This window comes from Mytilus trossulus, chromosome 1 (genome assembly GCF_036588685.1).
Source record: "Mytilus trossulus isolate FHL-02 chromosome 1, PNRI_Mtr1.1.1.hap1, whole genome shotgun sequence".
NCBI lineage: Eukaryota > Metazoa > Mollusca > Bivalvia > Mytilida > Mytilidae > Mytilus > Mytilus trossulus.
In genome coordinates, this window is record NC_086373.1 from 18,042,113 (window position 1) to 18,058,776 (window position 16,664).

The window sequence follows — 16,664 nt, forward strand, 5'->3', positions numbered from 1 at the left end:
TTTGGTCCCGTTTTCAAATTGGTCTACATTAAGGTCCAAAGGGTCCAAAATTAAACTTAGTTTGATTTTAACAAAAATTGAAACCTTGGGGTTCTTTGAAATGCTGAATCTAAAAATGTATTTAGATTTTTGATTATTGGCCCAGTTTTCAAGTTGGCCCAAATCGAGGTCCAAAATTAAACATTGTTTGATTTCATCAAAAATTGAATAATTAGTGTTGTTTGATATGCCAAATCTAACTGTGTATGTAGATTCTTAATTTTTGGTCCAGTTTTAAAATTGGTCTAAATTAAAGTGCAAAGGGTCCAAAATTAAACTAAGTTTTATTTTAACAAAAATTAAATTCTTGGGCCTCTTTGATATGCTGAATATAAACATGTACTTAGATTTTTGATTATGGGCCCAGTTTTCAAGTTGGTCCAAATCAGGATCTAAAATTATTATATTAAGTATTGTGCAATAGCAAGTCTTTTCAATTGCACAGTATTGTGCAATGGCAAGAAATATCTAATTACACAATATTGTGAAATAGCAAATTTTTTTTTAATTAAGAGTTATCTTTCTTTGTCCAGTATAGTAAGCAAGAAATATCTGCAAGAATTTTTTTTAATTGGAGTTATCTTTCTTTGTCCAGAATCAACTTAAATCTTTGTTATATACAATATACAATGTATCTTCACTTTTTACTACCAACTGATAAATTTAAATAATCTTTACCATTCAGTGATTACAAGCAGTTTTTTTACATCTTAATATTTTATGATGTATTTAAATGAGTAGTAATTGTTGCAAACTCCATTAGAATATTTTAATTGAAATTAGTTTTGGAATAAGGGAAAGGGGGATGTGATTAAAAAATTGGGTTCAATTTTTCTCATTTGAAATTTCATAAATAAAAAGAAAATTTCTTCAAACATTTTTTTGAGAGGATTAATATTCAACAGCATAGTGAATTGCTCTAAGAGAAAACAAAAATTTTAAGTTCATTTGAATATATTCATTGTGTCAGAAACCTATGCTGTGTCAACTATTTAATCACAATCCAAATTTAGAGCGGAATCCAGCTTGAATGTTGTGTCCATACTTGCCCCAACCGTTCAGGGTTCAACCTCTGCGGTCGTATAAAGCTACGCCCTGCGGAGCATCTGGTTTGGATGTATCACAAAGACAATAAAATTTATTAGAGGGGAGGTTCACATTATTAAAAATTATTAAAATTCATTCTTGTGATGTGTTTAAGCATTTAATTTTGTCATTTGCTTATAGACTTTCCCTTCAGAATTTTCATCGGAGTTCGGTATTTTTGTTATTTTACCTCTTACACATAAATTTCCTTGACACTTTTGATTGAGGGATTAATGATTTTATTTTAATTTCAAATTTCGACAAAAAAATTTAGCAGCAATATTTATAAAAAATATACTTTTGATGATTTGATGAGAGATCACTGTTACCAGCCGTCTGGTGATATTTCTTTCATGGAGGCACACATATCCCACTAGACATGGTTAATGCTTTGGTAATTTCATTTTTATTTGAGAATTGAATATTGATATAACATGTCCCTTCAACAGAATAAATTGGCATGTTTATTTTTTTTCTATCTTTCTGGTTTGTTGATACACAAATGATGGTTAAGAAGAGCCGATGTATTAAAATAAAAGTTTATTTCACAGATTTCATTATTCTTCCATAAAGCTAAATTGTTAATAAATAATACATCAACAGTTGCTGTTAATAAGATATGTCGCAAACGAGCATGAAATTCTAGCTGCTTATATAACAACTGTTTGTTTAAGTTCACAAATTGTCATTCTGTTACCAATTATTACAAGGGTAACGTTCTTTAAAAACCTGTGAGTTTACTTATGCATAATGTCATCAATTGAGTTGAACAAACTAAAAATTTCTCTTGGGGATTCAATATCATTAACTATAACAGTGAATGAGCTAACGCTTAACTGTTCATTGTACAGAAGTATATTTTTTTAATTTATATTTATTCAAATTACTTTATGTTTCCAGAACAACAGAGTTACATCTTTTTTACCCCTTTTTGTACTGTCAAACTTTTGTTTCACCATGTTATCATTTTCTATCAAAGCTTTACGAAGTTCTATAACTGATTGTCTTTAAATTTTTATTGAAACTTGTTGTAATAAAAAGGGTGTATTGGGTATGAAGAACGATTGACTCTTCTCTGTTTTATTATATATTTTTATTTTGGTAGAAGTTTAAACAATTTGTCAAGTTTTTAATCAGATGATTAAATTTTGTTATTCTTTAGATTCTCAAAAAGGAAAATCAAATAGTCCACATCGAACACATCAATTCCTGTCGGTACCGAGAAAGGTAGGTGTTTTATCAGATGTAGTAATTGGTTGCTTAATAATTATAAAAAATTAAATGCTTAATTTTAAGAAAGAGATTGTCTATTGTACAAGAAATGTGTTCATTTAACTAGAAAACACATACACATGAATATAAATTAAATGTCAAAAATTAAACTTGTCTACTTTCTTTTTGAATTTGTTTATCTGGAGAAAAGGGTTAAAATTGAAAACTTCCAAACCTAATAAGAAAGAAAGTATTCCACAAACGACCATATAATTAAATTTCTTATTGCGAGATATTGATTACTGGGAAATTTATCACTTTTATTTTTCTTCGAAAATGTTTTAACTTAAGGAATGAGGAATTATATGTTATATGGTTGAACTTGATCTTAAATGTTTATTTGTTACATTCCCAATTAAGGTCATTCAATGTACGTCACTTTGGTTTATTTCCTAAACAGTTCTGTACAATCGGAAAACAGAAATAGGTCAATATTAAAAACTAAATGACTTGCATTTACGACAATAGTTTATGCCATGTGGCTATTTTCAAGCCGTAAGAAGATAAAGTTATCAACCCAAAACAGAAAATAATGAACTGGTGTAAATGCAATTATCATATTTTGAATAGTAATAAATGTACGAATAACCTTTTTGTAAATACCATATACCAGTTAAAATCTATCGTTCTGTATTGCAGATCAAAAGAAGTCGAAGCTCTGGTAGCGTGACCAGTGGGTCGGACGAAAGCGACAGTGAAGTATCACCACCATTATCCAGACGAGGTCGAAGAGCTGCAATCGTGGATACTAAGGTAAATCGGCCTACTGTTCGATTTGTTTCCCAAGTAACCCATGTGTTTATATAATATCTTTACCTACTGGTCTTGTCATACCGTACAGGACAAATTTATTAAAACATAATAGGTTTCGTTTTTCTTGTTTGTTTTGAAGTTTCTTTTAGCACAATATGATTATTTTTTTAAAGGGACTTATCAATTTATTATATAAAATTTGTTTTTTTGACAAACACATCTATTGCTATGATTTTCGGATTTTCGGATTTGTTTTTTTGTGTTATTCGGCTCTTAAAATAAAAAAAAATGAATTAGTAAGTCAAAACACAAGTTTGCCCAATTAGACATTGATGAAATATGTACACAATGTTTGTTTTATTAGGCAACATCCTTTCCGAATGCTGTGATTGTCAACTACATCAACCAAAGGACTTTCGAAGAGAAAATTCAATAATTCGGAATATATCTCATTAATATTCAAGTTGATTGTTTTTAAAGGATCAAACACATTTTGTTTTAACTTTTTTGTCCATTATATGTTATAGAGGGTACCTTTTTGTAGTATATATCATGTTCAACAAGATCCGGTTTCCTCATACCATCTTTTATCTTATCTGAATGGTTCCGCACTTATACAGGATGCACCTTCATTTTTTTGGACAATATCTGATTTTCTATTCTCATCATACATCCTTTGAAGAACCTAGTTTTATTTTCAAAGAGTGTCCCTTATATTGAAATATAATAATGTCACCAATTAGTCTATTCACAGATTAAATTTGTACTTTAAGCATCATTCATTATTTCCTATATAAATGTTTGAGTGATTTAAGTATTGTTTCTTAATCGGCTGCAGCCGGGTTTTATCTGTTTCCAACAGAAAGTATTGATTTTCTCATTTAGACATTAGTCGGTTATTACAATACAGAACTCGCCACCTGCAGAACTCGTCTTAGAAATTAATTGACATCATCTGGCTTTGTTAAATATCACATGGCAAAATATGCTTTTGATCATCTAAAATATTTCTTTCCGATCTAATATCGTTATTTCATTTCAAAACGGAATACTGAAAAATTAGTCGTAGCCTGTGATTGACCTCAAATAAAGGTAACAGTATTGTAATAGTGTTCAAAAGTCAATTGAGAAAAAAAAATCCGGGTTAAAACTCAAATCGAGGGAAACATATAAAATTTAACAAGAAAACAAAGGAACATCAGGAACACTGATGTGTAAAAAAACAACGCAATCATACATGTACATAGCAACGAACTATTTGATAAAAACTGCCATTTTCCATACTTGGGACAATTCATTTGACGAAAAATTTATATCTTGAACCAGATTTAATGGCTAACCCAAAATGAAAATTTGTTAAATGAAAAAAATAAGAAATTCCACAATTTTATGGTGTAGAAAATAAGATCACTGAGAGAGCCGTGGTGTAGCGGTTAGTGCATCGGACTACTACCACAAAGGTTCCTGGTTCGATTCCTGTTCGGGATGAAAATTTCAGGGACTCAAATTTCGGCTCTCTCCTGACATCATTGGAGAGTATGGTCTTGAGGAAACGATGATAGTCAGTCGGAAGGGGACGATAAATGGCTGAACCGTGTTAAGAGAGAGACATATCTCTAGCACGTTGAAGACACCCTTGTAGATTATTTCGAAAAAGAGCAGGCTAATGCCGCTACAAGGCAGCACTCGCATTCGCTAAGTGAAGAGGATTTAGATACGTTGAAAAACTTTTTTCCCAATCCACTATAAAATAAATATGTTAAAACTAAAAGATAAGATAAATAAATTCAATCATTATACTGATCCTGCAGCACGTATTTTAAAAAAAACATTTTTTTCATTGCAGAATTTCGGAGATGTTTCTCCGTCGAATTTGTCACCTGAATTATCACCTAGTAATTCGTGTGATGAAGGAGAAACCGCCAGGTATGTTTGATTAAGAACAATTACTTAATACCTGTATATAAGAGGTGAAGATAAATAACACAGCAAAACTCAAAACCGACATTCATGTTGCAATTATGTGGAGACCTCTTAAATGGGAAAATTCTATTTTATTTAATATTCGTATAAACCTTAGCACAGCATGGATACCATAAGGTAATTAGGATAAGACATTACAATATTATCGACACACACATTCGCTCAAACCGGTGCTCAAGGGTCGAATGGAATTAATAGTTAGATCAAAGAGATTGATTTTCATGGAAGATTTAGTCAAATAATTTAGACAAAAATCAAGCACGAAAGGTGTATACAGTATTTTTTGCAGTTCATCGACTCTTCGTCGATCGCAGGATAGCTTTATATTCATTTAAATTTAACAATAAATGCATAAAAAATATTCAGTGTAAAACTAAAAAAAATCGGTTTCAATTTGATCTACACAGCCGCAAAAGCTTTAAACCATCGACCAATTCTATCAATCATCTCTAGGAGTGCAAGCATGTGCTTTCATTTATACATATTTTTTTATATCAGGTCATTGGCATTATCATTAGTCCTAAAGTAAAGCTATAATTGCTACACTAAAAACCGATGCTTTTAAAAGATGTAACCTTTATCGTTGCATAACGTAAATTGCAAGGAGGATTTAGTTTAATTGATCGTTAAAGCATATAAATTAACCACATTAAAATAGAGGCAATTTCTTGAAAACAATGTCATCCTTAAAATATTTCAATTAGATTAAGATTTATTGATCCCATTTATGTGTTACGTCTAATCGTATAGGTGTACACATTATCCACTATCACATTAGAATAAAACTTGCTTTTCAAGCCATATTACCATTAAAACATTCATTTTAAATTTTGACATTCTAACTATTTTCAACCACTGCTCAATTAGATAGATTAAAGATTTTAAGTCATTTCCTGTACATACAATGGCTTACAAATGGTACTTAAACGGTTGCACAAATATAAATATTTAATGTTACAAGGCACATGATTCAGTAGAGCCATATCACACCACCTACAGCTTTTGACACAAATATTTTAAAACCAAGTAAAATCGATGTCTGTATTCTTATTGAGGTTAAGACTGTACAGTTATGTTTCTTTAACCTCAACCAAGTAACAAGTGGTTTATAATCACAGGCTTAATGTAAATTTGTTAGGTTTTATTTTTGAAAAAAAGCATGATATAAACTACATTTTGACAAACTATTAAAAAAATCTATGGATTTTCATTCCATCTACCTTAACGTCATTTAAACAATAGTCTAATCACAATTGTGACTACACAAGAGCTAGAAGCCTTCAAATACTAGTACTATTTATTTTGTTTGATGACTTATTTATTTGAGGAACCACAAATCAAATACTTCAAATGTCTAAATATTATCAACGAGTGACCGAACATTGTTTTAAACCTCAAGATCGCGCGTTTATAATTCTGTTAACAAAAAATAAATTTCATAAACATGGTAATACCCTGTGGTCATTATAAATGAACAATGTCTATACAAAGAAGTTATTTATAGAGTATCACCATATCCGTATTTAGGGTACCATGTCTTCATACTATTAAGACTCAGCACAAGTGTTTCAAAATCACCTGCCTTATTAATGTTACTGTGTCTAAGAGTCATTGACTTTGATTCTTCTGACGTTTAAGACGATCTGTCTTTTTATTCGGTATCTTAATTGGTTAGGAAACGACGACATAATAGCTAATAGTTATTAAATAACCATTCACTGCAGTAGACGTATGCTCTTCAGAAACAAAATAAATATGACAATTTACTAATTAGGTTTGTCAAATCGCTGCATTTTGTCAAATACAAATTATTTTTCATATCGAATTATAAGACGTAACATTAACCCTTAACATTAAGTAAATATAGGGGGATGGAAATAAAACGAAAGAAGAATAAACGGTGGAGAAATTTTTTTTCCTGCCCTATTGACAAGGAGTTTCTCTCAGTGTTAAGTAAGACACAAAAACTTCCACATAACTTTCAACGATATGACCTCAATTTTAATCTTAACTACATCTGATTGAGGAAATGTCTTGTCAGAGGCGATATCTACTAAGGAAACTATCATACGGAACTCAACCTCAAGATTATAGTATCAATTCCAAGATAGATAGTGAACAGAAAATGTTGCTACATACAGGAAAGAAATTATAGTAATTCTTTTAGTTCTCAGCTAGCCAATCCTCAGTGTAAATCGTTGTAATAAAAAGTAAAATTCCAAAACTACCAAAAACTCCGAAGAAATATCTCTAGGCAAATTGCAAAATCAAAAACTCAAACTCATCAAACGAATGGATAACAAAATTCATTTTCCTGACTTGGTACAGACATTTTCTTATGTAGAAAATGGTTTAACTAGCTATAAAACTAGGTTAAGTCCACTATTTTCTTATGTAGAAAATGGTGGACTTAACCTAGTTTTATAGCTAGTTAAACCTCTTACTTCTTCAACTTCGTATTTTTTTTTGGCCTATTTAACTTGTTTGGATTCGGGCGAAACTGATGAGTCTTTTGTAGACGAAACGCGCTTCTGGAGTAAATACCTGTATACATTCACCTATAAAACATGTAAACGGAAGAATGCGAGAGCATAAAGGGATCGTATTGCTATCTTTGCGAACAGGATACACCATATTAGCTGCATACAAATTTCAACAAGAAAAGACTTGGCTATGAAAAGTTAAAATCTGGTTTGATTTAAACTTTGTTTTGAACAATTGTAAAAGCAATACGACATTAACTTTACTTAAACAATCATGTGCATTTGATTTAATGAGATGCATACTTACGTTTCAGTAACCTGACATCACGCCTGCGGCGAAGGCGAAGTTCGGTCGAGTTGGCAATGAACATTTACCCCGGTGATCTTTTAGTTCAGGAACACCATAAACGATTACTTAAGCGCAATACAGTAGCTGATTTCAACACCTTACGGAACGGTTCTAGTCAAAGTATCAGCGATGGTGAGTAATATTTACGCTGTCAGATTTAAGAACTCACATTATTCAAAGCATTTCTTCAAATTTGAAGATAAAAGGATAACAATATACTCATTGATTATATACCACAGCTGGATGTATGACTTTGGAATTAACCTTTTCAGACTAAGAATGATAAAGAATTTGTTTTGATATCGAATTCAATGCCATTTGTTAAAGAGAAACAACGTGGATTCTGACGATCTATATTGTATTTATCTCTGATGTCTTGTTGTTCTTGTTAAATCAAGGTCTCACAAAGTATAAACATTCAGATTACTCTTAAGATGAAAAACTGGACCCTGGTTTTCGGAAAAGTAGAATAGAAAAAATGCCGGACTCCAAGGAAAATTCAAAATATCTAAATGGCAAAATCAAAAACTCGAACACATAAAACGAATTGATAATAACTGCCATATTACTGACTTGGTACAGGCATTTTCGTTGAAAAATGGTGGACTAGACTTGTTCATGTCTTGGACACAACATCGACCTGATTAATGTTTCTGGAACATTTTATGTTAATGTAAATCATTTATTTAATCACAAAGTAATGTCATTAAGGAACATGTTTGAAGATGGTTGCAAAAAGTATAAAAATGCTTTCCTTTTAAAAATGTGTCGAGGACATTTTTGTGTGATACATCCATGCAGTCTATTCATGCTTTTAAGGTCTTATATAACTTTGTATTTTATGAATATAATATTGTTATGCTGTCAATATCAAATCATAAATGTGCATTGTCCTTTTAATGCTTTTGTATGTCATTTTTGTGTAATGCTTACCTGTCTTAAAAGTTAAATCACAAAAATACTGAACTCTGAGAAAAATTTAAAACTGAAAGTCCCTATTTAAATAGCAATTTTCGTATATTCATATATAACGTTTTGAAAGGAAAAGAATGAGTTTGGACCAAATTTCCCCTCAAGATGATATACTGTTCAACAATTTAAGATTTAAAATAAAATACTTCACGAATTAAGATTGATTTGTTGAAATGTACATTAAGACTGACATGAACAGTCATGTAATGATAACCACTTTCTTAAGACAGTTTAAGTTGACAGTCTAAATTTATCACAGGATGGTCTTTTGTTGATATTAAAATCTATCAAAGGATACATCTAAACTAAACTTTTAATACTTTAGAAAACATGGTCAAAGGCAGTCTGAGAATAACAAACATCAAAATCACACTCATTATTCGATTGCTAAGTATAATAAATAAGTCATTTTTTTGACTAATGTTTCTAAAGCGACATCAAATTAAAATGTTTACTTTCAGACCAAAAACGAGGTTCTTTTATATGAGTGTTCCTAAGAAAACGGTTTATTTATTTTTAAATGGTGTACTGAGAAAAAAAGCTATTCTCTTCAAATTTTTCTTACCGTCTAAACTAAAGTAGAAAAAGGACAAGTGTCACCACTCTAGACATATCTGACAGAACTAATCAATAAAGTGGAAATTCTTTACACTTTAAAGGTTCCGTTTCATTTTATTTTTTTCTTCTTAGATACTTCATCCGTTCTGATTAACGTATTTACAGATTTATGTGTTTTCGTAATGAACATTTAAGCTATATATTTGACATGTCAAGTACGTTTTTGATTTTTGAACAACTTATACAAAGGATTCTCTCGATGAAGAAAAGACTGCGTTAGATATATGTTCAATCTAGAAAAAGGGACCACAATTCATACAAATAAAAGTGTTATGTTTTACTTTGACATTTTTACCTTTTGTGTTTGTTTGTTTTGTTCACGCATCGTTATCAAAATAATGAAATTTTACCGTCATACAAGTGAGATGTTAAGCTAGCTATAAAACAATGTTCAATCCACCATTTTCTACGAAAGAAAATGTCTGTTCTAAGGCAGGAATATGAGAGTTGTTATCCGTTTGTTTGATGCGTTTGAGCTTTTGTTTTTTTCCATTTGAATAGGGGCTTTCCGTTTTGAATTTTCCTATTTTTTGTGATTATACAATTCATTACTTAAAATACTTGCAACCAGCGTATTGACGACGTTCAGTCGAAAAATTTTCGGGGAAAAGTAAAATCACAAAATTACAAACTCGTCAGTGTTTTGCCGGGCAAAAACTGTCTCGTTAGTGTTGCCCGAAGCCAACATTTTTGCCAATCTGAAAATTTATCTGAGGACCGAAAAAAAATATATAATAAAAACAAAGACACAGAGCCAAAGCCCATCAAAAGATTAGAACTTTTAATAAAAAAAAAACCAAACTGGATCAGCTGTAACATGTTTAATTTGATTGCACTTTATAATTCTTACAACTTCTAACAAACAGATTTATTTCATGTATAAAGGTAGAAGATTTACTAAAGTGCATTTTACCTTGAAAGATCTCTTATAGAATGATAAAATTGATGTTTCCACTTAGTTATTTTTATGAAGACTATAGAACGAAGAATTTCAGAGTAGTTCTGCACAAATGTGCTAAGAAAATATTAATAAATGAATTCTGATAAAGTTAATATCTGTTATATAAAATTTAATTCTGATAAAATTCCATTCATCAACACTCATTAGCCGAATTCGGTGCGTTTGACAAACATTTAATTGCAACACGCATAGCCAGGAGTAGGGAAATCGAATACTCTCAAACGATACAGACACCCTAGAGAATACAAAATCAAGATTGTATACAAACATCCTTCAAAATTTACTTCTGTATGAAGCACTTGATATGGAGATATTATATTAAACATAATTATTCATAACTGTTTCCAAATGAAAGTCTAAATTCTAAATGACACTATTAAACGACAAATGAGTAATATAACGTGTCCATTGACAATGCCAGTTATGTTAGGACTGGTACATTTTTACGTATATAAGGCACAATCAAATTATCAAAATCTCTATATCCCGTAATAAATGTATCAAATGTCCCGAAAGCGTACTGCGCATCACTAGATACGTCTTACAAGTTCTGTTGCAATCCCCGAAAAGTAAAATGCAATTCCAATTTAAATCTCCCAGTAGTAAACCGATTTTCAAACGTTATAAATCGATTAAGAAGTCACATAAAGATATAAAATGAAAACTGAGAAATGGCTAAAACCCCAAAAGGAGTGTGACCTGGTGCACCGGAAGTGTTATCTTTGTTGGCCTGAGATTACTTTAAATTAAGAAAGTGTTGCATTTAATAATGGAATTTTTTAAGAATGGACAAGCGATGTTTTGTTTTACAATTTCAGGAAAATCTGCCAAAAACATATTAATCAAATACAGAATACAATTTCTGTGATACAAATGTGATACTCACATATTTGTATTATTAGCAGTTATCATTTCTTAACATATGCATGTTGCCATGTATACTTGTTTGTTGAAAAATTCTATGGTTTAAAAAAACCTATACATTTCATTGTCATGTTTCAAGTATAAAATAACATTTAATATATATCTCATTGCGCACGACAAGGTCTGAAACAACAACTAAATAGAACTAAAAGTGTCTCTAAGCAACCTTTTTATAAGAATATTATGGAAATGTAATGTTGCCGAAAGGCAAGGACTGTGTACGTAATACATAATCCTTTTATCACTTGAAGGTCGCTTTAACTACAGTTTATCTTTCTCCAATAATAGAAATGGTAAAAATACCACAATTATTCCAGGAGGATCAATACTCAAAACATCTGATTGTCGTAAAAACTTAAGAATAGCTACATAATATGGTTACATTGACATATCACTACATCATACTCCATTATGTATTATAAGTTACAGAATATTAGTGCCAAGCATGCTCCAGGGAAAACAACAATTTATCACTAAACAACAGTTTAATAATCACATATAGATAAATAAAATTGGAAGGAATTAGGCATATTTAACACGTTTAATTTGCGGTTTGTTTTTTTACCAAACTTGTCGCTCTTAATCAGAAAAGGTACCACATAAGGTGGACTGTAACCTAATGAGCCAGCAAATATTTCTTTGTTGCATATTTTTGTTTTATAATGATTAAGGTTAACACACAATGTTGGCTGCTGTACCCTAATTTATGACATTTTAACCTATAATGTCTGTTTATTTTGTTCACATATCAATGTCAATATGATGGAATTGTATGCAAATGTCATACAAGTGAGAGATTGAGCTAGCGATTAAACCAAATTTAATTCACCATGTTTTACATACAAAAATGCCTGTATCAAGTCAAGGATATGACAGTTGTTATCCATTCGTATGATGTGTTTGAGCTTTTAATGTTTTATTTGGATTAGGGACTTTCCGTTTTGAATATTCCTGTTCTGGTTATTTTTCTGTGGTACTTGTTTTTATATAAATGTGTTTTTATAAAGTTCTGTCAGCACCCATTTTTACTATGTTACGATTTTACTACGACCTACGAGAGGTAGACTTCCGCAATTCATATTTGTATTAAAATATATAATTCTACTTAATAATTGTTTCCTTTGCTTTTAGATGGAAAGAAAGGGAGACAGTCGTTTTCCTTACTGAAACTTGTAAGTCAATTATATGTTCAAAAGTTTAAACTTATAATCAGATTGAAAACTCAATTCAAGTAATGATCAGAATATGCTGATTAGTAACTTTCAGCAAATTGAATGTTGAGATGAAAGACAGAATGTAAGGAAGGAGTTGGTGTGCATGGTTAGAGACAGCAAATGCATACTGTAATTGTACTTTTTTCGCGTTGTATTTATTTTCACGAATTTTGCGGTTGGTTTATTATCGCGAAAATAAATACACGCAGATCCAAATCAAACATTTCAACAGACAGGCAATGATTATAAAATCGCGAAAATAAATACCCTTGAACGTGTTTTAAATACACAATTTGCGAAAATAAGTACCCGCGAAAAAAAGTACAAGCACATTATTTCTTTTTATGTCCGGATATATGAACAACTAAAGAGTTTGATATAATTTAAAAATAATTTTGCAACGTGGTTATCGTCTTCATATAAAAAAAACACAAAATAAACCCATTTAGACAAAATAGCTAACATTAACACAAGTGTGGGGATTAGGTTGACCAGCTAAAACAATTCTAATCAACCACGGTTAAAAAAAGAACATTTGTTATTAGTTAAACTTAAGTTTGAAAAAAGGCATTAAAACAATAACACAAACTTATAATTCACTTTTACTTGTACTTTTAATTATATCTGACAGACTGGTAAGTAAGGAAATCAGATCATGTGTAATACATTAATGGTGCTTTGTGATTTTCCAATTCTAAGATTATAATTCGCTTACTTGTAACTTCCCCTTGCAATGTGTCAATATAACAACACAATGATTTTGGTTAAAAAGCTCTTTACAATTTTATGCATGCATGAATTGGGAGCGATAAAAATCTGCTTTACATCAATAATAAAATGAAGAAGTAACCGGCATTGACATTTGTTTCTGATGTTAATTTTTAATTCCATTATTGTAATTTCTTTGCAGATGAGATCAAGAAGTAAAGAAGCCATAGCAAAACTAGAAGATCTCTTGAGCGTATTAAAGCCTTCAGAATTTAAAGATAATCACCTCTTGGCATATAAGGTTTGTAATGTTACATAAGTTAAGAAAACTAAAGCAGTGATTTTTTATTTGCCACAAACATTATGAAGGCAATATATTGTGTATAGAATATTAAATGCTTGCCATAACTTTTTTTGTGAAGTCTGATTTATCAATACTTAAATTGTAGCAGCACAGTTTCTATATACTTCATTTAGAATATGACAGTATTCACTTACTATAGTACGGTGACCAGACACAATATTTTTTAGATTTAATCGTCAAACATACTATATGGCTATATTATATATCATTGGATTCGGAAAAATGTGTACTTTTGAAATATCGATGTCGTCAAAAGGAAATGTGGTAACAGTTTTGCATAAAATAAGGTCAAAGATCAAATTCCGATATTATTATTTTTTCTCCATATTTTCAAAATTTTAAGATTTCTACAGCAATTAAGGTTAAATTTCAAAAACAGACATTTTTATAAATCAATTAGCAATGAATTATCTCGAAAATGTAAAAAAAAAAAAGAAATAAGGACGTTGATTTATTCTGAAAATTGGCGTTTTTCAAACACTTGTAAAATATCAACACATATTCTATTAAAGTTGCAGTTGTTACCTTGCTGTCTGATATTCAACATCATCAATAGATAATAAATATTATTTTTACCTGAAGCCTACTATCTTATGTATCATGAAGGTGTATTTTGCAAAATCTCATTAATGTAGTTTATTCAAACTAAAAACCACTCAATACCTCTAAAAAAGTTACAATTTAAACCCAATCAAAGAGATCCACACAACAAAATTGAGCCGTAGTATGCTCTGGATCTCTGTCAAGTAACATGATTCGAAATTATTTCTACATTATTCTAATCCTTTACAGGAGCAAAGCTCTGACCAATTAAGGTTTTGTTGTGAACCAACTAATGACTTTTACATGAACATTTTCCCTCACAAGATTCTGAAAGAATTCTGCTGACACCTGCCCTTTAAAATACACGGGATGTAATGAATCATGTAACTTGCGCCGATCGTATATATTATAAGCGTGACGGAATATGGGGTTCAGCAATGTGTAATGTGTTCCAAATATTAGTTTGAAACGAAGCACGTAAAACATGCTGTTTCAGTTCCGCTTCACAGGGAGTGAACCTGACTAAACTTACATCTTCATTGGTAGCAAGTTTGACGCACATTGTATAAATATCATGATGGAATGATTTAAAAGGACTTTAAACAGTGTTGATTTAAATAATTTTGACAATTTCAGGACTTACAAACGTTCCGGCTAAGTAAAGGTCACAATGAAGTCGAATCATAGGGGATTTGTCAAAGTTTTGACGAATAAAACTGCAAAAGAAATTAAGGAGAGTCTGCTTGTGTTCTCTAACAGAAAGAAACTTCTTCCAATCAGGAATACTTCTCCCTTAAATACTAGTAGTCTGATACACTTTGGGGGAAGCTGTAGTCTTTTTTTCGTAGCGGTCACACATATCTGTTACAGTGTGCGCTATAGAAAAGTATTGGGACATATTTTTGTGATTGTCAGCTGCAAGGTCACCGAATGTTTTACTTTTCTTATCATCAATACATTGAACCAATTCCATACCATCTCTGAGGTAAGTTTGAGTGATGGTACAAAAGAAGGTCGAGAAAGTGCACAAGCTGTGATCAATAAATCTTGAAGATCTATTGTAGCATGTATTCCACAAGAGATATTGATAAGACATGGAGGATGGGACACCACTTCAAAGGGATAAGTCTAAGTTCATTCAGATTGTTTAAAATGGCAATAACATGTTTTTTTTTCCAAAAAGGGAGAAGGTTGTGTACCATTAAAACGTTAAATCCCGCTGCAACTATTGGCACCTGTCCTCAGACAGGAATCTGATGTTCAGTGGTTGTCGTCTGTTCATGTAAATAAAGGCAACAGTAGTATACCGCTGTTCAAAACTCATAAATCCATGGACAAAAAACAAAATCGGGGTAACAAACTGAAACCGAGGGAAACGCAGTAAATATAAGAGGAGAACAACGACACGACAGTGAAATGTAACACACTCAGAAACGGACTAAGCATCAGACAAAATCCCACGAGAATAACAAATATAACATCAAAACCAAATACATGAATTTGGGAGAGACAAGTACCGTGATACGTCTTATAACAATGTGAATTTACACTCAAAAATAAGAGAAAACAAACGACGCAACGTCAAAATGTAACACATACAGAAACGAACAATAATATAACAATGGCCATCTTCCTGACTTGGTACAGGACATTTTAAAGGGGAAACAATTGGTGGGTTGAACCTGGTTTTTTGACATGCCAAACCTAGCAATTTAATGGCCATGTTAAATGTAACATTGAAATGACAACATTATATTACAGAACTACAATACAAATGAATAGGAGAACATGTGGTTCATAAGTGTTTCTCGTTTGTATATAGATTAGACCCATGGTTTTCCCGTTTGAATGGTTTTACACTAGTAATTTTTGAGAGCCTAATGGATTTTAGGAAATGTCTAGTAAGGGTCCATCTAACAAGCGCAGACTATTGATTTGTTATTTTTATACATCGCCACCGGATCCCCTTGAGGCTATTATAATGGTTTTTTATGTTGCCATGTCGGTCCATATACCGTTGAAATGTCTGGGAGTCTGTCTAATAGCAAAGTCACCATCTATAAAAGGTGCTCAATATTCTCAGAAAAGTGAAGCATATCGAGTATGTAAACTGGCATACACCGTCAGTAATTGATACAATTGGTTACGAAAGAATACGGTAAGATTTGAAAAGAAGTTTCAAACAGTTACCCTCTCGTTATATTTGTGATTCTCATCGGATTTTGTCTAATGCTAAGTTCGTTTATGTGTGTTTAACTTTTTTATGTTGTGTCGTCATTCTCTTATATTTAGTGCGTTTCCCTCGGTTTTGGTTTGTGAGCCGAATTTGTTTTTTTCTATAGATTTATGAGTTTTGAGCATCGGTATACTACTGTTGCCTTTATTCTGCTCTAAC

General features: G+C 31.2%; 1 protein-coding gene across 6 annotated transcripts in view; it reads left to right on the top strand.

The window, feature by feature from the left end:
- Positions 1 to 16,664, top strand: part of LOC134717621 (uncharacterized) — a 118,029-nt gene that overhangs the window by 84,478 nt on the left and 16,887 nt on the right. For all 6 annotated transcript variants that reach the window (XM_063580126.1, XM_063580118.1, XM_063580153.1 and 3 more), the window contains exons 4-9: positions 2,288 to 2,352; positions 3,037 to 3,150; positions 4,997 to 5,076; positions 7,931 to 8,097; positions 12,572 to 12,612; positions 13,565 to 13,663. In XM_063580126.1, the coding sequence (XP_063436196.1) occupies positions 2,288 to 2,352; positions 3,037 to 3,150; positions 4,997 to 5,076; positions 7,931 to 8,097; positions 12,572 to 12,612; positions 13,565 to 13,663 (566 nt within the window). The remainder of the gene's footprint in view (positions 1 to 2,287; positions 2,353 to 3,036; positions 3,151 to 4,996; positions 5,077 to 7,930; positions 8,098 to 12,571; positions 12,613 to 13,564; positions 13,664 to 16,664) is intronic.